Source organism: Diachasma alloeum, unplaced genomic scaffold (assembly GCF_001412515.2).
Source record: "Diachasma alloeum isolate Michigan unplaced genomic scaffold, Dall2.0 Dall_scaffold_00256, whole genome shotgun sequence".
In the NCBI taxonomy this organism is placed as follows: Eukaryota; Metazoa; Arthropoda; class Insecta; order Hymenoptera; family Braconidae; genus Diachasma; species Diachasma alloeum.
In genome coordinates, this window is record NW_021680401.1 from 2,201,217 (window position 1) to 2,228,152 (window position 26,936).

Here is a 26,936-nt window from a genome sequence, read left to right on the forward strand (position 1 = left end):
AGTGTCCATTTTACCCCAACTTCCCCTATAAGGTATTCATAAGAAAATGAAATTCAATGAATTCCACTTCTTCATTTCAACAAATGAACAGATAAGCGCGCGCGAAAGCGCGCGCATCCATCTAATTTTCAAAAAATGATGATTTTCATCTCTAGATCACCGAAATAACCCGAGCGCTCAACAGGTGGCGACATGCACTCCTCTCTCTCTCGTCAGCTCCCCGCTAACATTTACCTGAGTTCCCCGAGTTCTGTGCAAGCCTTACCTTCCAGAATCCAGAGCTCGCCGTCCTCTCCCCTCTCGCCGCGCTCTCAATAAGTCCCGACATAATTTTTTTCCCTCCTCCGCGGCTTCCTCGTCGACGAAGGGGGACTCATCCGGCGCTTGCCGGCCGAACGGCCCCTACCTCAGCCCCGCGAACATGCACGAAGCCACCGGAGTACTCTCGAAACATTCCTGTGTGCCCCAACGTAAAAGAAAAGGACAAAAAAAGCCCGAGTGGAGCCCCACTACGTCGAAACCACTCTGCTCCTACGTGGACAGTACGAAAATCGGTGCGACACGGATTACAACTGCTGTCGCTGATACGCTTTATCGTTTTAGTCATTGTTCTGCCCTAGTTTAATCTTGTTTAATATTAAGCGAGTGATTACTAAACGCAGTGCACGCAATTCAAGGAGTTAATTGTTGGAATTAAAGTGAGTATTGACGTGTTTTGGCATTATTTTTTCACTTGTAATATTTGAGCAGTCGTTTTTCACGGTTTTCGAGGACGAATTCACTGTGACAGATCTCTCTCACTCGGTTGACTCATTGTCCATCGATTCTGGTGAGTTTTCGATTCGAAAATGGATGATTCGAGGCCTCGAAATGGTTGACGATTCAACTTTTTCCTTATTTTGGAATTTTTTAGGTTGAGGTGAGAGACCTTATCCTTGATTTCGAGTGTCCCATTACGCCCACTCGCCTTACTTGCATTGTTTGGAGTGCGTGGGGCACGCGTGATTGATGCACGCGTAGAATAATATTCTAGAGGTGAAATAAAATTCAGGAGTGAAGTGGTACAAGTGGTAACAAGTCGATTTTGACTAGTGCCCAGTTTTCAATGAATATCTCAAAATCTGAGGGAAATAGCAAAATTTTTGTCATAACCTTTTTTGTAGAGGAAATTGAGAGCTACAAAAAAGGAAATTACAACAATTTCGCTATTTCCCTTAGATTCCGAGATATTTATTGAAAACTGTCCAATAGTCAAACCAGTTCGCTATTGAATTATACAATTCCTACAGGCGTTTTTTGTTGTGTTAAAATATAAAACTTGACGAACTTTTTTTTTCTAGCAAGGGAGATTGGGGTAAAACGGACACTTGACTTTTTTGACTTTTTTTTTAATGTTAATGAGGGCTTGAAATGTTGATAAAATTTAATCATTTTTTTTTTCAATACAAAAAACAACTCTTTCCCTTTGTGACGAGCCTGAACTGAGCTCAGTTGATCAATTTGTTTCTGAGTTATGAATAATTTTTAAAAAGTCTAAAGTGTCCGTTTTACCCCACCCTCCCCTGGAGGGTACAAAAAATAAAATTACAACAATTTCGCTATTTCCCTTAGATTCCGAGATATTTATTGAAAACTGTCCAATAGTCAGCCACCCTCCCCTGGAGGGTGGGGTAAAACGGACACTTTAGACTTTCAGTAATTCCAACTAGAATTGGAAATTTATTTAGAATTTATTTCAGATTTTCACCTTCAGAATTTAAGTTATGTACATACTACTTTAAGAGGAGACTTCTATGAGTTTTAAAAGTCGTGGGTTATTGGAGTGAGACTTTTCAAATGTTGAAGATCGATTATATAGATCTGAAAACGAATAATTAGTGCAAAAAAATTTTTTTTTATTGTTCGTTTGCCCGAAAACGCTTAAAATGCTAAAAACAGTCCAGGGCCTCCAATTTTGGAGCTAAAAAAGATTTTTTATTTCAAAATTTTCGGAAAAATGTGTGGAACAACAATTACGAGCCATTTTTTGTAATTCGACTGCTACACAGCAGATTTCGCTTTTTTTCACGTGAAAAAATTCACTATTTGTGTAAAAAAATACAAAAAAAGCAAATTTAAAAGAAAACTAGCTCGTATTTGTTATTCCACATATTTTTCCAAAAATTTTGAAAAAAAAATCCTTCGTAGCTCAAAAATTGGAGGCCCTGGACTGTTTTTGGGATTTTAAGCGTTTTCGGGCAAACGAATAATAAAAAAAAAATTTGCACTAATTATTCGTTTTCAGATCTATATAATCGATCTTCAGTGTATGAAAAGTCTCACTCCAATAACCCACGACTTTTAACTCATCCATTCGAAAGCAGAAATAGCCAAAGTACTTCGCTATCCGAAATGAAAAGATTGCAATTGGAATTATCGATTTATTAGGAAATAGTCCAGTGCCTGATGCAGCTGTGAGATGCGTCAATGCAAACAGGTGTTCCTGCTGTCTCTATCCAAATACATTTCATTACTCTTTCTTTATCATTTTTCACATGTGACATCGAGGTCACGCGGGCCTTTAATATTTCCCCTCTCCTCGTCGCGGAGGAAAAAGGGGAATTCCATGTTCGTTCGCTCCAACGCTTCTACTCCCAAAGTGAATGTGAAATGATGAGTGGAAAATTCGTATCGGCGTGAGAATAATGACGACGGATTGATATTAATTCGCGGGGATGAGAATTGTGAGTGGTGTGGAACTATTTTTACACATTGGTGGTCCAATGCAAACTGTTGGATGGAAAACGCAACGTTGCAACGTGTTGCTCCGCGGGCGTTTAACAGAGTACGATGCATCGTGACCGCGTGCGTTGGAGAGTGCATTCGAGAAACGTCTCTTGCAGGTGTGTACGCTTCACGCCAAGTTTACTATTGTTGGGGTGATCTAAGGGCATTCACTCAATCGTTCTCCCTTTTTTCTGGAATTTTTATGGGTTTTTGCTTGCGAATGGAAGCTTTGTAATCGAGGAAGCTGAAACTAGCGAAAGATTCACCAACGGAATTCGCGATTTAACCCTAGACTCGTCACCATGCGAGGGAATTGCCGCAACGCGTCGTTTTATTCACCTTACCATCGACTGGTTGACCGGAAAAATTTGAGAAAAATTGAATTCGTCAATTGAAGTATCTGGAAAATTCTAGTATTTTTTTTTCAATATTGTATCCTTAATTCTGGGAGAAAAAAAATTATTTCCAACAGGTGAACAATTTTCTCCCGTGTTAAATGAAATTGCCTGTTGCGCGACGTTGCTGGGAACTCGCTAAACGCGCCCCGGAAGTGTAGAGTGGATTCGGCAACGCTGGAGCCTAAATCACACGGCGGCACTCTCCCGCGAAGGTGACTCAAGTCGCATTTTCCCGTCAGGCGACCAGACTAGGGTTAAAGTAGCTCTACCCTTCGGCCGGGCTACGCTGTACTTTTGAATATTTTCAGTTTTTCAATTTTTCAACTAAATTGCGTGGAACAAATTTGAACNAATGAAATTGCCTGTTGCGCGACGTTGCTGGGAACTCGCTAAACGCGCCCCGGAAGTGTAGAGTGGATTCGGCAACGCTGGAGCCTAAATCACACGGCGGCACTCTCCCGCGAAGGTGACTCAAGTCGCATTTTCCCGTCAGGCGACCAGACTAGGGTTAAAGTAGCTCTACCCTTCGGCCGGGCTACGCTGTACTTTTGAATATTTTCAGTTTTTCAATTTTTCAACTAAATTGCGTGGAACAAATTTGAACAAATTCATACCCAGTCGGTATTATCTAAATTAAATTTCGCAAAATATTGATATTTTTTCAAACATTTCCCTCTTATAAATAAATAATAAAACTTGTTTGCAAAACGGTGGATTATTTTTTATAAGGTGTCAACAAAATTCTTGATTTTTTCACATCTAATCAACAAAAATTCAGATTTTAATCTTTGATTACAATGGAAATGTTAATTTTCATATAAGACACTGGGTTAAATCCTGATTTTTAAACATTTCTTCTTTAAAAAACCAAAACGATAATTAAATTGAGAAAAAAATTAGAATTCCGAATCTAATCGAATTTTCTGCAATTTTTTTTACAATTTTCAATAATCTTTGAATTTACCCTGAGGGTAGAGCCACTTTAAGCACATCTAGAGGTGTACAAATATTCTTAAATCATGTACAAACTTTTTCGCACTTGAATAACAGTTGCACGTGCGATTATTTGACTCTCACCTTTAAAAATCACCTAAATTGAATCTTGCGCTGACGAATATTCCGCTAGTTTCAGGTTCATTTGTAATCGTTCAAATTTAAGTTTCCAGATTTTTGTGTTTGGGGAACTAAATGGGGTTTTTAGATGATGGTTTTTTAATTTTTTTTCTTTTTCGAAATTTTCTGAAAAGGAATCAATCGAATTTTATGAATTTTTTAATGAACTAGCTTGACGTCCTTTTATTATGCCTTTTTTCCTGTTAGACTCGACACTTCTTTTTGAATTCATCGTTTGTAGTCATTTTCATTGCAGAAAGCAATGCGAACGATTAGAATCATATTACAATAAATGATTTGCTCACTGAATAAGATTTTAATCATAATTACAATTGAATTCTGTTATCAATTTTTAGTTAGTTCCCACGGTAATTCAATTAATCTGTGGTTCATCTCATCAATATAATTCCGTGCTCAGAATATTGTCATCTCGTGTATTCAGCACCAAATTAAAAATTAAAACTTCATTTTGAATATTGAGTCACAGCTTCTTTTTATTCATATCAGAAATTTTGTATTTGTATATTAATACTATTTGTTCAAAGTGAAAAAATCGATCATCATTTTCACTAAATTGCATTCAGATTCTCCTATCCTTAACGTCAAAAATGTGAGATAATCTCATAATTCTAGTTATTAATTCTGATCAACTTTGTTCGAAGAAAACCTCAGTAAACGCGATATTAAGAAAGTAGAATTATTCTATTTTCCTCTGACCTAATTGATTTGGACAATTATGATTCGTTTATTCACGTTTCGTAGAATGGTATTCAATTCTCTTTTGCTTGTTAGGCGGGCTTCATGAAAATTCGACGCAAGACGATTGGACTCATGAGAACCGCCTTACTTTCTCCACTCGTTCGAGATATCCGGCGTGTTGGACTTCTCACTTTCGATTCGAGATACTACTCATGCTTTTTTGTAGAAAGGATATAGACTTCAATAAGCTCTGTCTATTGAGACCAATTGAAATTCAATTCCAGAGATCGGAACAATCATGTAAATTTCATGACACGCAAAAATTTAAATGACAATTCAATTGATGACAGTACTATGACACGAAAAAACAGAAAAGAATAGTTAGATAAGAATTTTAAAAAAAGGTAAATGCATTCATTCGTCATCCCATCTATAAAAACTGCAATTATTTACTTGTTGAAACTGCGAGAAGAATAAGAAATTGATATTGTTGAAGAAGTTGATGTTTTTGCGTTAACGCAAAAAATCCTGTCAATTATCGTTCTGAATCAATTTGCCGTAGCCCGAAGTCAAAGATTATGAATTCTTCAATTAACTTTATCACTTCATTCAGTTATCGGTTAATTGAGGTCAATTTGAAAGAGACCTTGGTGATTCTTCAACACTGAATATCGAAATAATAAAGCAATTGTCCATCGACAACTAAACTGCATATCTTTTCCAATCTTCGGTAAATGTTTTTTCTTCCGCGAAGTCAATGAATACAAAAACGGTAAATCCGTGGATGTGTTGGATGACGACAATGAGGAAAATACTTGACTGTTTTGATGGATAGAAAAACAGTAAGTGGATGAATTACCGAGGAGAGGTAAATGGGGAAACTCGATACTTACGGTTTTTTCTCAGAATTCAGGGGGAATTATCAATCATTCGATATCCTGGTGAAAATGTGACACTGAGCATTAAATTTCCGCGGTTTGTCCTCGTTTTTACCCATAAATAAAAAATTAATGTTCCATAAATGTAAAATAATAACCTCCACGAATGCAAAATTAATCAACGAAAATTCGGGGAAAATTCGAGGCAATTTTGGAGGTTTTAGAAAAATTTCAAGTTCACGGAATCGTCGAATGGAATTGTGGAAAAATGATGAATGGAAAGAAAATATTCCAAATTCGTGTAAAGACAATTGGTTAGATAATGTTAACAGAACAATTACTGAATGCATCTGGAGAGGATCAAAGTGAAGTGTAAAAGTGGATAAATAATGGAAAGACATTGATTTCAGCAATCATGTGTATAGTACAATGAGAATAATTATGAATAATTCAGTAGCGAAGTGGTCAAACAGTTCAGGTCCAGTTTTCAATGAATATCTCGAAATCTAAGGGAGATAGCAAAATTTTTCTCATAACCTTTTTAGTAGTACTCAATTCCCTCTACAAAAAAGGTTATTATGAAAATTTCGACATCTCCCTTAAATTCGGAAATATTTCTGGAAAACTCAACTAAAGACTAAATTGACTTGAACCATTTGACCATTTCGCTACTGAATTAATTTTCGAGAAAATTTGGAAAGGAAAAAAAGAAAAAATGCAAGAAATGGCGCTAGTTTTTCAATAATGAACAAGAGATGGAAAAAAAGCAGTGGATGGTGTAAAATTCCCCTTATCAACGTGCCCATCGCAAAGGGCTCGCGTATGAGTCTTTGAGTACCTAACGGAATCAGCAATTTTCCGAGCTATTGAACGCCGCAATCTATTACACCAATTTATCCATTATTTTCTCGATAATTTATTTACTTTCAGCGACCGGTAATTTTGCATTTTTATTCAATTAAAATATTTTCGCGTCGGTTTTTTCGCAGAAAAAATGGCCATTAGATTTTAGTTGCAAAAAAATAACAAATTGTAGCTTAAAGCGCACAGAATATTTTTTATTTATTAGTCCAGATGTATAGACTCTCGGGTTTTTACATGGTGTTCCCATTGCCTCGTAGAACAGAACTTACTTATGAGTACAAAACATGTAACATTACAAACTGCGTATAAATTTTAAAATATCGCGTATAAATATCTGCGTATAAATTTTAAATATTCAAAAATATGAAATTTTTGGAAATTTTCAAATAAATTAAAATAACGATTATTGCTATCACCTTCAACTTCGAACTCAGTCAAAAGGACATCCAAACAAATTTTTAAAGTCATCATTCAATCAATTCACAACATTTTTTTAGTTATCGTAAACGATTTTCGAAAAAATTCCAAAATTGAAAAAAATAATGGACGAATTAAATTTTAATTAATGGCAATCGATAGGACTCCGCAATAACTACATTTGAAAAAAAAATTCAATTCCATCCACTCAGAAACAACAAAAACAAAATCAACAACAAACAGCAACAATAATAATCAACAATAAAAATAATAATAATTTTGTTTTTTAAGAATTGCAAAATGTCCTCACTTCCCCTCTAATCCACGTACTCCCGATAAGTTTCTAACTTATCATTCCCCCGATAAATTCCCCGTGGATTTCACGGAACGCTACAAAACCCACAATCAAACTCACTTAATTTTACTCTCGTATCGCATACACTGTTGTCCCTCCACCGTGTCAGGAATTGCGTATTCGAGTGTTCGGTAGCGCGTGATCCTACGTGAGTAGACGTCAATGAATTATTAACTCGGCATTATCGCCTCATCACCTCCCTAAGAAAATCAGCATAAAGAAAAAAAAAGAAAATATTGAACAAAGAGAGAGACCACCGTGACAGAGGAATTTCTCGGAGGCCCTCCCTCGTGCATAATAATTCCTTTTAATTATAATTTATACGATCCACTATCATTTATTAATCACCCCGATGAAACAGAAATGAAAAACATGATACGTTTCTTGCCTCTCGTGGACTTTATGCCACGATCAGTGATAAGAGGACACTTCATTCACTCATGTGATTCAATAGAGGTGTTGGCAAGTGTGGGAGTCTCCTCGAAGACTCCAGTGATGACTGATCGTAAATTTGTACTCCTATCTATCGAGAGAAATACACGTAGCTTCTATCTTGAATCAAGTGTCATCCGCTGATATGAACGAGTGGAATAATGCAGTCGTGAAACAGTTGAAATATTTTCTCCATCAGTGTATGGAGAAACATAAAGTTTCTAGTTTCCAGTAAAAATTTCTATTTGCTTCACTTCAAAAAGACAAGCTAGAAAAATAAAAGAAGGCTTGAAATATGCGAGAAAAAATCGAAAAGCTATTAAAAAAATATTTCGAACACAAAAATGGTCGAAATAGATTGAAAATTTGTAATTGAAATATCGTTTTTTTGTTCAGCGATTGGTTTTCGAGAGAACAATACTCCCCTCCGTCCCACCTCCTGCATGCTCGCCCGCCATAAATACCTTAACCCGATGCTAGGTCCCAAAAGAGAAAACTCACTACTGCCGTTAGTAACTGGGACATTGACTCACACAGCCATCCATCTAACACTCCATAAATTGAATCAATCTTTATTAATAAATTCCAAGAGTTTTACGGAACCGATCAGCTAAAAACTTCTGAGAAAGATCTTACACAAAATAACGAAACGTAGAAATAATTTCTTATCGAGTATCACAACCAAACGGTCGATGACTCACATTGAAGAATGTACAAGACTCGTGTCTGGATATGAATAGAGAATAAACTTAGAGCGCAAGATGCAAAATTATCGAGTGTGGAAAATGTCAGGGAATGCGTTGATGTAGGAATCGTTGAATAAAAATGCCCCTCCAGCTGCAGCGGAGAGAAGGCAGAACAAATATACGCTAGACCCATGGTATGTACTCGAGCCAGGTACGCGTACAAATAAATGATAAGCCTCAGCGTCTCCTTGATATCGCTATCTTTTGCGATAAAAGGGGGATATGGAGGTACGAGTTGTGTGTCCATTTTACTAGTTTGCACTCGGTTCATTCAATTTAACGCGTTTCGTCAAATTACTGAAAATCTCGTGGTTATTTATAACACTAGCGGATAGAAAATACGTGAGTAAACATCAACGGAGAATTATAAGATAGAAAGAAACCTCTCTTGTTGTTGATGAGTTTTTTTTACAACTTTATTTCGGTCTCGAGTGTTTATGACAGTCTGAAAGTGGTTTTTTTACGAGCATTCATAATCTTTCGTCTTCTGAAGTGACTTTTCAATGAGATTCTGATGTCACGTTCAACTCTGGAATTAAGATGACGTTAATTAAAAGTGTTTTCAGTGAGAATCTTCAGTAGACGTAGGGTTGCTTGAGATTCTAATGATTTTTAGTCTCTCGAAGTGAAAAGAGGAAATATATTTCTTCGCGTAATTCGTTACGCGCGAACTTTTCTAGGCACGAGGATGGTGAAACAATTTTACTAGTCATACTCTTGAGATCCTGCTAAAAATATCAACTGCTTGTTAATTCAGACGTTGAAAAAATTTTCAATGGAACTCTTGCGTGCAGTGAAGTACAAACAAATGGTGCAGTTGTTTGAGGTTCTCTCGGCAATATCTTGGAGAATAAATATCTCAAGCGTTCACTTGAAATATTTGTTTTTCTTCGTCATTATTCCTTCAAATTTTCCGTTCTAATTTTCTGCCTGCAAATTTTATGGTATTTAGGGCGGGGTGGGCATGTAGGAGGTGAGACGGAGGGGAATCTATTGTTCTCTCGCAGAAAACCAATCGCTGAACAAAAAAACGATATTTCAATTACAAATTTTCAATCTGTTTCGACCATTTTTGTGTTCGAAATATTTGTTTTACAATTAATTGACTGTTTTTCGACCCCCCCCCTGACCACACCATAATACCTTAAATACCTTAAGGCTTTACCAAATTAATTCTCAATTTTTTCCCGTTTTGTCAGGCAAGTTTCGGATTTTTGTCACCATTTTCTCCGGCGCTAAAATTCTTTTTCGATATTTTGCAACAAAAACACACGTTAATTTGTTTTCAATTTCCTCGTGAGTAAGTTTGACAGTTATTTATAGCACAAATTTACGCAATCTTTTTTTTTCACGTCAATCAAGATTTTGCGGATTTCACTCTACAGATTATTCTTGTGGTTGAAACGTTTCCTTGTTGTGAATAAAAAGTAAATGTTCTTTTCTCACGCATCCGGTCTGTTTCTACATCAAAATTGCTGTGAATCAGTTGCTGATGATTTTACAAAAATTCATGATGAAAAAAAGGCGTAAGATATTCGTAAAATGATGGATTCATTTTCAATTGATCGCATTCTTCTTCAATGCTATTTATCATTCTGTTACCTTATCAGAACATGAATGTTCGTGATTTTCCGATATAGAAAATTCAACTTTTTCCATCAGAGGCCAATAATCTTTGGTAAACCAGTCAATCACATTTCTATCAACTTCATCTCGAAGTGATCTTGAATAAATATTATTCCTTCTCACGCATCTGCCCCGATTTTTCTCTATCGAAATGATTCTCATAAAATTGTGAACATGAATGAAATTACTTCGAAGCATTTGTGTTGTTTTTTCAATATCTTTCAAAAGGAAAACTCTAGAGAAATATGAAACTGAAACTAGCTGAATGGTTGCCCATAGAATATTCATTTTAGAATATTAATACATATTCTAAAGTAAATATATATATTAATATATCTTATATCAATATAATATTCTAATACATTAATATGTTTTGAGTCTTCCGTTAGTTTCAGCTTCATGAAAGAAATTCGTTTTTTATGGGTTGTAAAAGAAATTCATGGAGAAGTAAAAAGTCTTGCAATATTTTTCCACACACCTGAAAGTTATTAAAAAATCCATAAAATAATCGATCTCCTGTGTCCAACATTCCGGTTCCCCAGACAATGCCTTAACAACTGTAAATTCCAGATTCGAGAATTTTCCATCAACTGCATATTCATTTACATTTTGAAATGATGAATTAAAAAATGAATGAAGTCGTCGTAGTACACTGACAAAAAATTAATTTTATCAAGAGAGTTTTACTTGAACCAACTATAATTTGGTCGTTAATTTTCAAATAAACATGATTTCATAGTGAATACCAGTTATCGCTTCTTGAGACACATTTGATTGGGACAAATCGAACTCCTCTAGAATTGAAGTTCCCTTTATTTGTCGCAATAATGAGAGTATTTGATTTCTGTCTAGCCAAAAGTTTGCCAACTCCAGAAATTCGTTGGTTTACTCAAAAATCAAAATTATTCTCATGACTAAATTCGTTGTTATCTCAATCAACACGATCATACGTTGTTCCAAGTTAATTATAATTGAAGTGAGCATTACGTATGTCGAATCAGGATGAATATTGTTACGCGGAAAAAGCTTTGAGATTGTAGTAAGATGTCGTTGAGTTGAAAGAAGTTTATATTTCTTGACTAAAAAACTCGCATTAGTTTACAATAACAGAATCACAGATTACGGAAATTCAACACAAACTTGGATATCACAAATTTCGTTGAATGTGATGTACTGAAAGCTCAATTTAAGCATCGGCTTCAATCAAGAAAACAACATTCAATTCATTCCTCAACGTGATCATCTCCTAGGTACGAATTTTTGATCAATTCATGAAAGTAGAAAATTTCTCGACTGGCGATTAGGTATATCAGGTTAAAAAAATAGACCTTTCCCATTTTTGTGGTGAATCCATGTGACTTGACGCCAAAGACTGTTCTATTTGATTCAAGTAAATGTACCTCAAGAAGAAATAATTGATATTCACCATAAGAACTTATTTATTTGAAATTAGTTCAAGTATACAATACTTATTCCAAGAAAGAAACATCTCAATAAAAATAATTTTTTCTAGTGTGCACAAAGACAGCTTTTACGCCCCTCTGACTCCACTATGACAGCGAAATCTAGTGGCCCCAAAAACCCTTCAAATTCTTAATCTTCTTATTTCTCTGAAAAAATAATCTCGAAAAAAATCTCCAACTAAAACCTCCTAAGACCCCGAAAAATTATAATAATAGCGCCAAGTTTCTTTCCTCAAAATTGTTCCGTTCAGGGGAAATTCCGAGGCAAAGAAGGACGAAAAAGAAAATAATATTAGGGTTCTCGTCCGCATCGAATTACAATAGTTTGGGGACCTATACTAGTCAAACTGTAACGTTTCCCTGAGCTAAAACTACCGATAGGATGTTCTCCAAGGTGGTCGCGGACAGGTAAAAGGCCCCGGGGAGATCACGATGTAACCCCGAAAGCATTGACCAGCTGTGGATGCCAACGAGAAAGGTAGACAGCGGCTGTGCGGCGAGGGGCAGGGGGGAGGCAGAAAGGCGGAGAACGAATGCAGAAAGAAGAAGAAGAAGAAGAGGAGAAGACCCCAGAGAGTGCTCTCGACTCTTTGTTCCCGCCGCAGTGTTGCCTCTCGGCTTTCAATCGTGCATTTTACCTGGGTTTCAATCCCAACGTCAAGGAGCAAGCAGGTGTTCATCGATAATAACTCTGTTCTCGTTTTTTCAGCAGTTTTATCTCTCTCATTCTCATCTTGAATTCCTCAAATCCGAAAATTCAACGGTGTAACCCTCGAACGTTTAAGCCAATCTGTGGACATTGCATGTCCCTAACTTGACGAAAATCAGCTACCTGACTTTGGACTGTTGGTTCTGTCTGCCGTGGGGATTGGGGAATTTGCATTTTTTAGTTTTGAATGGCTTCAGGATTTTTTTGGGTGGGAGGTGATTGAGGAGAGCGCGGCACTGCTGGTGGTTGTGGAAGTTCTGGAGGAAAAAATAATCTCGGTGAATGGGAAATACTTGAGTTGATTATTTCTCTGGAAAATCGAGAGGAAAAGATTATGTAATTTGGATTTCATTTCCCTCGGCCGGAAAATACCGATTAGGCTCCACCCTTGAGCGGAAAGTGTTCACTTTCCTTCCACTCATTTCACAAATAACATGTTCACAAATAACATGCACCTCGAGCGGGTAAAACATGACTTTTCATCACTTGTGCGTAAAGTGGAATTTTAGTTGCTGCGCATTGTGATGGAAAATAGGGTTCGACACTCGTGGGCAATCGCCTTCGGCCAGCGCTGTACATCTCTCGCGAGTCACAAAACAATTTTTTGATACCTCCCTCAAAAGTGCATTTTCCGAAACGGTGTAGCGTGCGTAAAGCTGTTGTTTCCTGCATGGGGTGCGCAAAGTGAATTTCACTTGTTTAATTTATTTATATTGAGAATAATCTCGGTTCCCGTCCTACCTCATCCAAATCCCATACAATCATTTTCTATGCCGTCACAAAGATGTGGACATTGCATGTCCCTAACTTGACGAAAATCAGCTACCTGACTTTGGACTGTTGGTTCTGTCTGCCGTGGGGATTGGGGAATTTGCATTTTTTAGTTTTGAATGGCTTCAGGATTTTTTTGGGTGGGAGGTGATTGAGGAGAGCGCGGCACTGCTGGTGGTTGTGGAAGTTCTGGAGGAAAAAATAATCTCGGTGAATGGGAAATACTTGAGTTGATTATTTCTCTGGAAAATCGAGAGGAAAAGATTATGTAATTTGGATTTCATTTCCCTCGGCCGGAAAATACCGATTAGGCTCCACCCTTGAGCGGAAAGTGTTCACTTTCCTTCCACTCATTTCACAAATAACATGTTCACAAATAACATGCACCTCGAGCGGGTAAAACATGACTTTTCATCACTTGTGCGTAAAGTGGAATTTTAGTTGCTGCGCATTGTGATGGAAAATAGGGTTCGACACTCGTGGGCAATCGCCTTCGGCCAGCGCTGTACATCTCTCGCGAGTCACAAAACAATTTTTTGATACCTCCCTCAAAAGTGCATTTTCCGAAACGGTGTAGCGTGCGTAAAGCTGTTGTTTCCTGCATGGGGTGCGCAAAGTGAATTTCACTTGTTTAATTTATTTATATTGAGAATAATCTCGGTTCCCGTCCTACCTCATCCAAATCCCATACAATCATTTTCTATGCCGTCACAAAGATGTGGACATTGCATGTCCCTAACTTGACGAAAATCAGCTACCTGACTTTGGACTGTTGGTTCTGTCTGCCGTGGGGATTGGGGAATTTGCATTTTTTAGTTTTGAATGGCTTCAGGATTTTTTTGGGTGGGAGGTGATTGAGGAGAGCGCGGCACTGCTGGTGGTTGTGGAAGTTCTGGAGGAAAAAATAATCTCGGTGAATGGGAAATACTTGAGTTGATTATTTCTCTGGAAAATCGAGAGGAAAAGATTATGTAATTTGGATTTCATTTCCCTCGGCCGGAAAAAACCGATTAGGCTCCACCCTTGAGCGGAAAGTGTTCACTTTCCTTCCACTCATTTCACAAATAACATGTTCACAAATAACATGCACCTCGAGCGGGTAAAACATGACTTTTCATCACTTGTGCGTAAAGTGGAATTTTATTTGCCGCGCATTGTGATGGAAAATAGGGTTCGACACTCGTGGGCAATCGCCTTCGGCCAGCGCTGTACATCTCTCGCCAGTCACAAAACAATTTTTTGATACCTCCCTCAAAAGTGCATTTTCCTCCCGCTTCGCGGGAGGAAAATCTGTCCTTTCCACCCGCCGTGGCGAAAAATACACTTTCCTTTGCAAGCGTGTTAGAAAATGGCATGTGCTCTTGGTGCCCAATATGCATACTACTCCCCATAAAATTGTGAGTTTGAGGAATTTTATAAAAGATGACTTAATGAACTGAATATTTCGCATCCTTAAATTCTCCGACAACGAGCGCATAAGACTTACCGTGCAAATGTATAAAAACCGAACGATAAGTGAGACTTCAAACTCACTGTCGCGTGAACACGTCATAAGTAGAATAAGTGTCATAAACCACTGATAATTCTAGCCTTGCGTTTGGTGTTTTTGCTGCGCAGGTTTTTCCACTTCGTGTCACTTATACTCACACCTCAATCACGCGTCACACTTGCGCCAATATTGAAATTGAATCGCAAATCTGAGATTTATTCATCCGTCAAAGGATCGCAGAGGAGTCGCATTCTCTTCACTAATACACATTTGTTATTCTATTATTATTATTGTTCTCTCGATCGCAATCGTCCAGTTTGGAATTCGTCTGGAGTTAATGAGGAGAAACCGGCCATTCAGGAAAATTTTGGGAGATTAGATAAACACAAAACTCAAAAGCGATGGGGTCTTCGATATGATAATTTCAGGGAAAGATTCTTTACTGGTTATGCAGAAAAATATCTCTTGGTGTAGAATGAATAAAACAAATGGCCTTGAGCCGCGGACGTCATCGCAGGCATTATATGCTCGTCCAAAATTCACGCAAAAGTGATAAGGATCACTCGCTATTTTATTGTCTCATTGCTTTCGAATGGAAGCATTTTATTCGTGAAATCCGAAATTTCTCATTTTTTTGAAGTTTAAAAATTTTAACATTGAGGCAATGTTGAATCAATTAATTATTTAATTCAAATCAATATACATCATCATAAAAATTTCATTCAGAACCAAATTGCTAATTTATTAGCAACAATATAGTACCAATATTGTGACGAAAGCGATTTCCCACTCGTTTATCATTCATTTCACTAGAACTGTTCGAGTCCCTTCAACTCTTCTCATATTATGGGAATGTCCCAGTAGTGATTTTCGTAAGGAGAAATGAAGCTCTCAATTATTATATCCAGACAATTCCTGAAATTAACCCTCGATCACTCGCTCAATGAGCGCGGCGCCGCCCGATTTCCTTTAAAAAAAAAATATTTTAGCGTGTTTCCCGACGCTTGAAAATTCTGAAAAAAATTAGAGTTCCTAGGCCAATCCTTTCATTAAGCGTTAGCGTTGTCCGTTTTTTTCTCGGGAAATTTGTTTAGCTAAAAAAAGAAACGTCGAATGGACATAACAGCGGCGCCGCGCCGGCCGGTGCGTGTGAGTTCCTGCCGACCGCTCGTGCGACAGTGTTGCTACATTCACTGCCACATTTGAAATGCGCGCATAGCGGTGAGCGTCAAGATGGCAACAGCGCGCTCGGTTTCACCCAGCGGCGCTGCGCTAACCGTGCGACGGATGAAGGCTGGCGACCGAGCGCGATTTATCGAGCGTTAAAAACCATTTACCCCTAAATTGGCCACCCTATAAGGGAAAACTCGTCGCGCGGCGTTTTTCTTCAATTACAATTGACTGCCTAACCGTAAAAATTGAAAAAAAATTGACTTTGTCAATTGAAATCTCTACAAAATTATAGTGATTTTTAAAACAAGATATTTCCCAAAATTCCTAAAGAAAACAAATTACTTCGAGCAGGTGAATTATTTTCTCCCATGTTAAATGAAATTGCCCATGGTGCGACGTTGCCGGAACCTCGCTAAACGCGCCCTGGCCTTGTAGAGTGAATTCGGCAACGCTAAATCCTAAATAACACGGCGGCGAATCCCCGCGGAGGTGACCAAGCCGCAGAGACGCGTTTGGTGACCGGACTAGGATTAAAATTCCAAGTTAAAAATGACTGGCATGAAACTAAGAAACCTCTCTCGACTTTTTAGCCAAAACCATGATGAAGCGACGCGGTGGGCAAGCCTGGCTGCTGCCGTTGTCACTGGTGTTGTTAGCGGGGCTTATTAACGCTTCAGCGACAACGAGTCCCACGACAACGGAAGTGGAAAGGACCACCCCAACGGCCGTAAAAACCACAGTGAAACCCGAGATCACGGTGTCTCCACAACCGGTGACCAGTCAACCGGAAGTCGCTGTCAAAGCAGCGTCAACGGACAAGCTGTCGTTCGACGCAGCCAATCATGAGGATAAATTGTCAGTTCTCACCAAACCTGTGATCAACCCTAAGGAGATGTTGCTCCAGGAGATCAACACGTTGAATGACGAGGCGGAGAGCGATAAGAAGCTCCAGAACGAGCTGGCCAAGGCGCTGAATGTCGCCGCCCAGAAAGTCCGGGCAGAGCCTCGTCCTAGCACAACGCCAACTCCTCCAACTCCAAAGCCAACGACAATGGCCGAGGGTAAAGCAATGCAGGAACTCGTCGAGGCTGAGACTGATGTTGCTTACGACGATGATGAGGATGATTTGGATGATGATGATGACGATGATGATGAGTACGATGACGACGACGATGATATCGAGGATGAGGAGGAGATTATGACGCAGTGCCCTGATTACTGTAGGTGTGCTGGACAGTACGCCGCTGCTACCACTGCCAGGTAATTGTATGCGAATAAATTTGCATGATTGAGCTACTGCGTTATGCGGTTCTTCTATTTTATAATGAGGAGGAAAGATTAGCAGAATGAGATCATCGAGAAACGATGCAGGGGGAAGTGGTGGAGTGGGTTGAGAGAGGGGTATCAGTGAGCAATAATTTAATTTTGATAATGAGTTATTTGAGAAAAAAAGGTTCTTGACTTTCGGACTTTCAAAACCTTCGCGAATCCGATAGAAACGTTTGATGATAAATGTTTATAAAAAAATTAATAGAATTCAATTATTCTGTTCTGATTTTGTCTTGGCTCAATTTTTAAAATTTTTTTTTTTTTTGAAAAAATTAAAAAAATGAAGTGAAAAAAAAATTAAAAATTCATGTCGAGGAATTGCTATAGAAAATGTTTTGATAGAAAAGATTCTATAGGAAGATGAAATTCTATTGATTTTTACTGTGAGATAGTTTCTATTGAAAATTTTCAATTGAAAAAAAAACGTAGTAAATCTGCAAAATTCTTCAGTATAATTTCCAAATATTGATGGAATTTTCAATAGAAATCCAATGGAATTTTCTCATTATCTGCTAATTTTTCTGTTGATAGAAGTATTCAATGAGAAATATTCTACAGAAAAAAATCAATATAATTCAATTTTTCTATTCATATTTTGTCTGCAAATAAATAAAATTAAATAAATTTATAAAAACAGAAAATCAATAATAAAATTATAAAACAATGCAATTTCAAAGAAAAAAATCCTCATTTTCTGAAGGCTCTAAGACATTCGAATGCACTTGTCTCCAAATCCATCTTCCACTAAAGAAACGAAAAAAATAAAAACCCGATTGTTTTCCAGATGCAGCAAACTGGTGGACAAGCAGGTATTCGGCCCTGGTATCGCCCACTTGCGAATAGAAAATGCAGGCGAGATCCAGCTAGGCCCCCACGCACTGCGCGCGCGAGGTCTCCAGCAGCTTGAGTCCATAACAATCGTGGACACTCGCATCTCCCTAATGGACAGAACAGCCTTCGACGGAATTCCGTACCTCTTCGCTGTCAACCTGAGTCGCAATGGCATCATCGACATCCACCCCGACACATTCCAAAACAACACTCAACTCTCGCTGCTCACCATTTCGGGTCACCCCTTCTGGAGGAACTGGACAGTGACCAAGGACTACTTCCTGGACGCCCAGAGTGTCACAGAGCTCGACTTCTCCTGGAACTCAATGCCAGATCTGCCCCCCTCAGCCTTCCAGAAAATGCCAAACTTGGTCTACCTGAATCTCAAGCAGAATCGTTTGGGCAAGGTCGAGAAGGAAATCTTCGACCCCATGGACTCCCTCCTGGAGCTGGACCTGTCCGGGAACATGCTGGACGATCTGCCGAGAGACATCTTCAAGGACAAGGGCCTGCAGACCCTGAGGATCTCAGACAACGCGTTCACATCATTGGCAAAAATTAATGCTTCAAAATTAACGTCTCTGCATGCTTCTAGCAATAAGATCCAGGCGATCGGCAAGGACGACCTTGCTGGGGTTCCATCGCTCGATAAACTGGTGGTGTCCTTCAACTCCATGAAGAGAATTCATCCCCACGCATTTGCTCACCTGGATCAGCTCAATTATCTGGACATAAGCGACAACAAATTGACTTCGATTAATGAACACCATTTGAAGAACAATCACAGACTGCAGATTCTGCTGATGAGTGATAACCCAGGGCTCAGGGCACTCCCTGTCTTCAAGATGAATGGCTTGGAGTACGACACGTACAGCGTTTACAGGCTTGAGGCTGCCAACTGTGGACTGGAGTACCTGAAACCTGGGACTTTTGATACAATGCCAGCTTTGACGAGCCTCAATCTGGCTAGGAATAAGCTCACTGGGCTGCCCAAGGGGCTCCTGGAGGGTCTCAGCTCGCTGAGGGAGCTCGATCTGTCGCTGAATCTTATCAGTGTTGTTCCAGCTGGCATGCTGCGTGGGGCTACCACCTTGGGGAAGCTCAATCTGGCCGGGAATCCTCTGGTGACTCTACAGGTCACGCCGTTCTTGCAGGCCCCGGGACTTTCTAGGCTGGATGTCAGCAAGTGCCAGCTGAGGAGGATCTGGAGCGAGGCCAGACAACCACTCAAGTCTATCAGGTTGGGTTGACATTATCTTCTCTTAAGGGGTGACGGAACCCCTTTGTCCTACAATTATTAATTTCTATCTATGAAATTACTTTATCGACTCGATTAACGCATTGTTGAGTCAATGAAGTAGTTTAATGAATAAAAAATAATAATTGCCGGAGAAAACACAATTCTAAAGAGTCATCTTCTAGATGATCCCAGACTGTTCTCTTCAGGAAAACATATTTTTTCGACAGAATTAATTTATGGTGCGGTCAATACCACTCGAATCCGAACATTTCTAGTGAATGGAAAATTATGAAACCGATATCTAATTGAAGCTACAGTATTCCGGTTTCCAATTTTGTCTGTCTCGCCTAGTTATTCTTCTTAGATTTGGAAATAATTCATTTCGAAAATAAACTTCATTTGCCCAACTGATTCGGTTGCGTTTCAGATTCCTGTCAGTTCGTGGTAATCAACTGGAGAGAATAACGGTAGAGGAGTTGAAGGCAATGCCAAAGTTATCTGGCCTTGATGCCTCCATGAATCCAATGGTCTGTGACAATGAGTTCAATGATGCCATTCAATGGCTGATCAGCCACGGTGTGACGCCAATGGAGACTCTCAAGTACATCAGCAACATCAAGAATGACGAGGAGTACGCTGAGACTGAGGGCGTCACTGAATGGAGCGATCTAGCTAAGACTGTCTGCAGCGATGAGTTCGATGGGCCACCCTCGAGGTTGCCGAAGAAACCAGCTGTACTTGTGCCAATTGATAATCGACTTCCTGATTACACTGACGACGAGGAGAATTCTGAACTCTCCAAGGAGGACTTGGAAGCTGATATTGCTAAACTTAATGCTGTAAGTTGTGAAGAATGCGTCGATAATTTTTTTTTCCTCCAAAAGAATTTTTTTTACTAGAGGAGGGTGGGACTAAATGAAACAGACGAAAAATGACTGAGGCTATTCAAGCATAAAAAAAAATTTTTTTGGGAATTTTTTTTTCATTATGAGGGAGTACTGATGAGAATAATAATTTTCTTATATTGAGACTGCAATATTAATAATTTTCACTAATTTTATGCTCATTTCCACTAATTAATTTCACTAATTAGCACTAATTTTATAATAATAAAATTTTCCATCGAATTCAATACATTTATACAATTGTTCGTATAATTTCGATAGAATTCTGATTGAAAATTAATGAAAGTTCTCGGAAAAGGCACTTGTTTTTTTTATTAATTTTTTGTTTGTGAATGGAAGAATGAAGGATTTCGCCATTCTCCAATTTTACTCGAAAAGGACTTATAATGCCATGAAACGTCGAGATATGATGTTTTTAGAAAATGGCTGTGTGTAAAATTCTGAGAAACCGATGAGAATCACATCCCAATTCATCAGCTATTAAATTTTCTAATTCCTATGCTCACCGAATAAGATTTTAATAATAATTACAATTCAATTCCTTCTAAACACACTTTAGAGTGTGAATTTCTGGAATTTAATGTTTGTTGATACTCTGGTAAAAGTGCGTGCCCACACTATTATCAATTTTTAGTTAGTCACACTGTAATTCAATTAATCTGTTGTTCATCTCATCAACATAATTTCGTGCTTAGAATATTGTCATCTCGTGTTTTCAGCCCCAAATTAAAAATTAAAACTTCATTTGGAATATTGAGTCACAGCTTCTTTTCATTCATATCAGAAATTTTGTATTCGGATATTAGTATTATTTGTTCAAAGTGAAAAAATCGATCATCATTTTCACTATATTGCATTCAGGTTCTCCTATCCTTAACGTAAAAAATGTGAGATAATCTCATAATTCTAGCTATTAATTCTAATCGACTTTGTTCGAAGAAACCCTTAGTAAACGCAGTATTAAGAAAGTAGAATTATTCTATTTTCCTCTGACCTAAATGATTTGAACAATTATGATTCGATTATTCATGTTTCATAGAATGGTATTCACTTCACAATTCGACGCAAGGCAATTGTTCTAATTTTTTATTTAAACAGCACTAAAGTGATATTTAAAAATCTGAAATTTATCCCATAATTGGTGTTGTTTAGGTGCACGCAGCCAAAATTCTATCGCATTAATTTCCCCTACTAAATTATTTCAGCTCGATCATGGACAGAAAGTTGATGAGCGCATTGATGAAGCCTACAACGATCTCGACAAGGCCGAGAAGTACTACGGTGAATGGTACGAATCAGGAGAGAGCCATGCCTGGTACGACGGTGTCTTCTGGCCAGTGTTGATCTTCGGCTTCGTCACCCTGGCAATTCTCCTCATAGTCATCCAATTCGCACGATTCCTCGCAAAGGGGCGTGGCCGTGGTCCAGTGATCAGACCACCTCTCCTTCTTCGCCAGGGTCTCGTCGACAATAAGAACTGCGGCCTCGTGTACAAACCCCTTCAGGAGGAAATTCCAACTCCCCACATGCCAAAACGCGGCAGCTTCTATTCCAGCAGTACCTTCCATTACGATAAAATCGTACCAGAGAGCGTTTAACAACTTCAACTGAGATAATTAATCGAGAAATTCGAATTTTACTTAATTTTACATTTTATTATCAGAGAATTTAATTTTAGTTCCTAATTCATTACGAGAAAGTTAATATTATTTTTAACTGTTTTGTTTAGCCGATGGAACAAAACGGGATAAAGAGTGAATTATTGAACTGGATGAGTCATTTGTTGTGACGAAGGGGTAATTTTTGTCGAATGGTATAGGAATGAGTGAGATTGTTTTGAGAATATCTTTTGAGTTGAGGGATTACGTGGATTACAGAGAATACCTTTTAGTTTGTTTCGAAACCCAGTTATTTTCTTAATATTCACGAAATCATCTGGAAGACACTTTCGACTGTATCTTATCCATCATTTTTTTTTACAAAAATGGGAGAAAAGAAAAATTTAAGAAAATTGTTTTTTCTTTGGCAGGAAGTGAAATTTTGTTACATGTGTTTTTACTTATCGAGACTTCAGTTTGGGAAAACAACAAATGAGTTATCACAACAGAGAGAACTGTATGTAAACGTGCCTTACTTAAAAACAATAATATTATTATATGGTACAGTAATTTTGTACTAAACAAGTATTCGATGGTCATTCGATCAGCGTTAAAGCGTTTACTTTTAATAAAAGCATAGAAAATATTCTGAAATACTTAAGCTTAATCCGTCGTATCAGATTTACGTTATCTGCTTCACATTATCCGCTGTAAATAATTATGAGTAATAATAACTTTAATGAAAATTATATATTTTAAGATATGATATGTGATGGTTTTGTTATTTATTCTCCATTCGTCCATTCAGAATTTACATTCACCTCATGAGAGAGAAAGAGAGAGATGTTGTCTTCGTCTCAAACAAGTTCGTCAACAAATTCTTGGACAATTGTAAGACATTCTCGACTCCTTTACCAATTTCATTCAAAAATCCCCTGAACAGAATAAAATTCCATCGACGAAACCCAAGGAAGATGAAATCAATTGCTTGGATTTAAGTCTCCAGATTATCCTGATCACAGGAGGAATTGGGGAAATTTTATTATGAAAGTGCGACAATTTAATGACAGCTCAAAGGTCGTTACGAAAATTCGTTTGAAATTTATTAGTTCGCAATAAAAAAACGAGGACTTTTAAAATAATTTTTTTACTTGTTGAATGAATTATAAATTTATATTTCAAGTGTTCCTCAGTTTTCCAGATTTATACAGTATTTACAATAATTTAAAAAAACAATAAATATATAACTTTTTCATCCGTCGTCTCGCTCCTTTTGTATTTTAAAATTTTATTCAACTACTGTCCATTGAATAATACAGCAATTCTTGAGCTAAAAAGCGTGAGGTGAGGGATCAGTTGTGAGAAAGCGCTTTCATTGCCATTAAATTCTAGCCTCAACTTTCAATAAAAAATCCTCAATTACTCCTCCCATGAACAGAATAAAATTCCAGAGACGAAACCCAAGGAAGATTGATTCGCAAACGTTTGCGAGCATGGAATCAATTTGCTTGGATTGAAGTCTCCAGAATTATCCTGATCACTGGAATAATTAGGGAAATTTTATGGTAAAAGTGTTATAATTTAATGACAAGTCTTTCTTCCAATTGATCGTTCATCTCTAGCCAAGAATTACTGTAATTAAATAATTAATATGGTGTCAATAATTAATATTGTGTGTCGCAATCATGGAGACCACCATCGATGACGTGATTCAACAGTGTCATAGCTAATCGCCGTCCTTGCTCCCCGAAGAGGAGGTACGAGTAGGGAGTCCCCGAGACCCTCCTGGGTTCCCTGATAATGATAAACAAGTGGGAAATTGCGTGTAGTATAGTTATTTTTGCTAATAAATTAGCAATATGCCCCAAAATGGTCATTTTGCTAATTTTTTTCGATTGGGGATTATTCATAGCCTATTTCTTTCCAACTAATTCTCATTCAACAATTCCAACAATTTCTTTACAACTAATTATTTTCCACTTAATAAAATTCTAAAAATTTCTGAAAATTTCGATGAAATATTATTAGGAATATTTCATTTATGCATAATTGAATGCATTCGAAACATCACATTTAAACAAACCATCAGAAACCTAACTTTCAGGGAAATTCATGGAAAATTCGAAATTTCCAAAAATTATCCTAAAAATCAAATTAACGGAGACAGTTATTGTAAACATCTTTCAAGTTCGTCGCATTATCTGCGGAATTCGGATTGTCGAAAAACAAGAAATTTTGGAAAAACTTCACAGAAATAAAAATAACGAACTAGGTCAAAAGGACACCCCAGCGAATTTTTTAATCTGTCATTCAATGAATTTAGAACATTTTTTTAGTTATCATGTTACAACTGAATTTCGAAAAAATTCGAAAATTAAAAAAATTAATTAATAGATTAAATTTTAACCAATGGCGACGGGTGGGGCTGAGCAATACCGTCATTCAAGGGAAAAAAATTATTCACTTTAGACATTCTATAATTGACGTATTGCCCAAGTATTCTCACCGAAAAAATTCCGAGAGAATATTCATATAGAAAAATCGAAATCTATTGACTTTTAACGAAAATTCCGTAGAAAATTAATAGAATCCAATAGAATGTTTCGAGAATTCCACTAGAATTTCCTACAAAATTCGCCAATTTTTTCTATTGCTTTTTTTCCTACATATTTTTACTAGAGAAATTAATTAGAGAATATTTCTACTCACACTTGAAACAGCTCGTACTTTGGTGTTCCCCGAACATTCGAGAAATGGCTGAAGAAATCGGCCAACTGGTACCCATTGGAAACAGCGTGATTAACGATGAAGTAGTTAAGAGCCCTTAGAGCAGTGAACTGCGTCGGTTGATTCAGCCAACTGATATTTCCTAGAGGTGGGACTGTGCACAGAGTAATAGCCCCGACCGAGTACGCAAATTTGCTGGTCAAGAGCTCGAGGAGCTCCTCGTAATCGTCCTGAATGTAGGACGCCTCCCTCCCCTGATAGACGTCCTCTGCCCCCAGCATGATGACGAGTTTATTCGACATGACTTCCACCTCCTGGAGGGCCTTGATGCAGTCCCTCACGGTCTGCCCGCTGACGCAGAGCCCCGAGTGCAGCGGGCCATTCCTCCACTCCCTCCAGATCGGTTGTTTCAACTCCCTGATTGCCAGTTGGAGGAAGAAGTCATCCCCGATCAACTGGCGATTGGACACTAGTGGCGTCTGCACGACTTGACGATTCGTGGGGGGTGGATTCGTGATGGGCTTCACTGGACGCCCTCGAGAATCCTTCGACGAAGGTGCAGACGATCTCTTGCCGGAGTCATCGGAAGAATTCAACTCCCGGTGGATCTCGTACTGCTTCTTCCTTTGCGACCGACGATTCTCAGCCCCCACTTCCCTGCTTACTACGCGCCAGTCCTTTTATGGGCAGACAATCAGAGAATTTACGGATATTTACGTTGTCTCGGATAGTTTTCTTCAATAGTGTCTGGGGCTAGTGAGATTTAATGTTGCTAACTCAATCCAAAGAATTATTTTCATTAGTCTTCGTGTATTGATTTGATTTTTATCGAGTTTATTATCGTCCGGCTAACCCTAACTGAATGATTGGTTGATTATGTTTATATCCACAGATGTATCTAGGGGAATTAAGCAACTTTCCTGTTAATCTTCGATTCAAGGCGCAATTTACCAAAACACACATTTACTCTTAGTGGAATGAGATGTCTACCAGTTTAACTGATCTTTCTCAATAAATGATAATAATAATAATAATAATTCAATTATTTTATTTATGCAATTTTTTTTAATCCTCGATTTTCAGGGAATATTTGAGGCTGAGTTATTCTGGGGTTTTATTAGAGATAACAAAGTTGGAGAAAAATTAGCGATCGAGTGGAGTAATGGGGGTGCGAACTCGATTTTTACTACTTTTTCATGCGATATCGGGGAAAATGTGCGAGACAAGTAAATAAATAAACAAATGAATTAATTCAGTAGCGAAGCGGTAAACCGGGTTAAGTCGATTTTGACTATTGGCCGGTTTTTGACGAATATCTCGGAATCTAAAAGAGATAGAAAAATTTTTGTCAGGAACTTTTTATAGCCCGTAATTGGCTCTACAAAAAAAGTTATGAGAAAAATTTTGCTACCTCTCTTAGGTTCTGAGATATTCATCAAAAACTGATCAAAAGTCAAAATCGACTTAACCCGGTTTACCGCTTCACTACTGAATTAATTCATTCATTGGTTAATTAATCATTTATTCCATGAATACATAAATGAATGAATAGGGGAGAATGGGGCAAAATGAAGTAGTCGAAAAACGACTGTTGAATGCAATTGAAGCAAAAAAAAATTGTTATCAACTATTTTGTTTAATACAAAATTTTTTTTTGCTGGAATTGCGTCAAATAGTCGTTTTTCGGCTGTACTTTGAACAATTTTTTAAAGAGGTTTTGAAATTTCTCCTGCGCAAAATGCAAAAATCAACAACAAATTCGGTTTCATTTTTCACTGGCACTTACTTTTTTGCGTGCAAACGATTTCTGTTTGGAAATCATCTCCGTCAGATGGGAGATTTTCGCACTGTTCTCAAGAACGTAACGAAGCTCCCCGTTACGTCTCCTCGTCCTGATCTCCGGAATCTCCTGGATCAAGTCGTAAAGTGTCTCGCAGTCCCTTGGAAGGTCCAGAGGCGCTCCCTCCAGGTGCTCAAATTCTTCTGAAAATGAAAACAAATTAATTGCAACTGCCCAAATGAATAAAAATAGTTTTAAAGATGTTTCAAAAATTAATTTAAGTTACTAAATTAATTATAATTTAATAATCAAAAAAAATTACCGGAAATATTGGCTGCTGGGACGCCGTATTTATGTGCCGCAATGAAAGATTTTATTTTTCTCACGGCGTCCTCACGGTTGGGAGTAGAAACTGGGCGAACCATGGTGCGATGGTGCTTGTTCTGCACTGCGACCGCGACTGACGGAATACGCGTTATATTCCTTTGGGTCAGGTTCCCGTGAAGACTAGCCCCCCCCNAAAAAAAAAATCGATCGATAAAGTGTGAGCAATAAAAATAATAATAATGACGACAATAATAATAATAATAATACTAATAATAAGAAGAAGAAGAAGAAAAAGAAGAA

The 26,936-nt window shown here is 37.9% G+C and overlaps 2 protein-coding genes across 3 annotated transcripts; one reads left to right on the forward strand and one right to left on the reverse strand.

The window, feature by feature from the left end:
- The first annotated feature begins 460 nt into the window (after positions 1–460).
- Positions 461–22,570, forward strand: LOC107037593 (receptor-like protein kinase 5). 2 transcript variants are annotated; one of them, XM_015256213.2, is made up of 5 exons: positions 461–698; positions 16,490–17,159; positions 18,013–19,299; positions 19,727–20,138; positions 21,410–22,570. In XM_015256213.2, exons 2-5 carry the CDS (start codon positions 16,498–16,500, stop codon positions 21,800–21,802), a joined length of 2,754 nt encoding a protein of 917 aa, XP_015111699.1. In that variant the 5' UTR covers positions 461–698; positions 16,490–16,497; the 3' UTR covers positions 21,803–22,570. The 2 variants fall into 2 exon arrangements, with proteins under 2 accessions (XP_015111699.1, XP_015111701.1); XM_015256215.1 differs by lacking the exon at positions 461–698 and adding an exon at positions 8,929–9,010.
- A 390-nt stretch (positions 22,571–22,960) lies between these two features.
- Positions 22,961–26,770, reverse strand: LOC107037596. The gene is made up of 4 exons (XM_015256219.2): positions 26,632–26,770; positions 26,316–26,512; positions 24,512–25,206; positions 22,961–23,596 (listed from the first exon to the last, which is right to left on the reverse strand). Exons 1-4 carry the CDS (start codon positions 26,732–26,734, stop codon positions 23,467–23,469), a joined length of 1,125 nt encoding a protein of 374 aa, XP_015111705.1. The 5' UTR covers positions 26,735–26,770; the 3' UTR covers positions 22,961–23,466.
- Between the last annotated feature and the right edge of the window lie 166 nt (positions 26,771–26,936).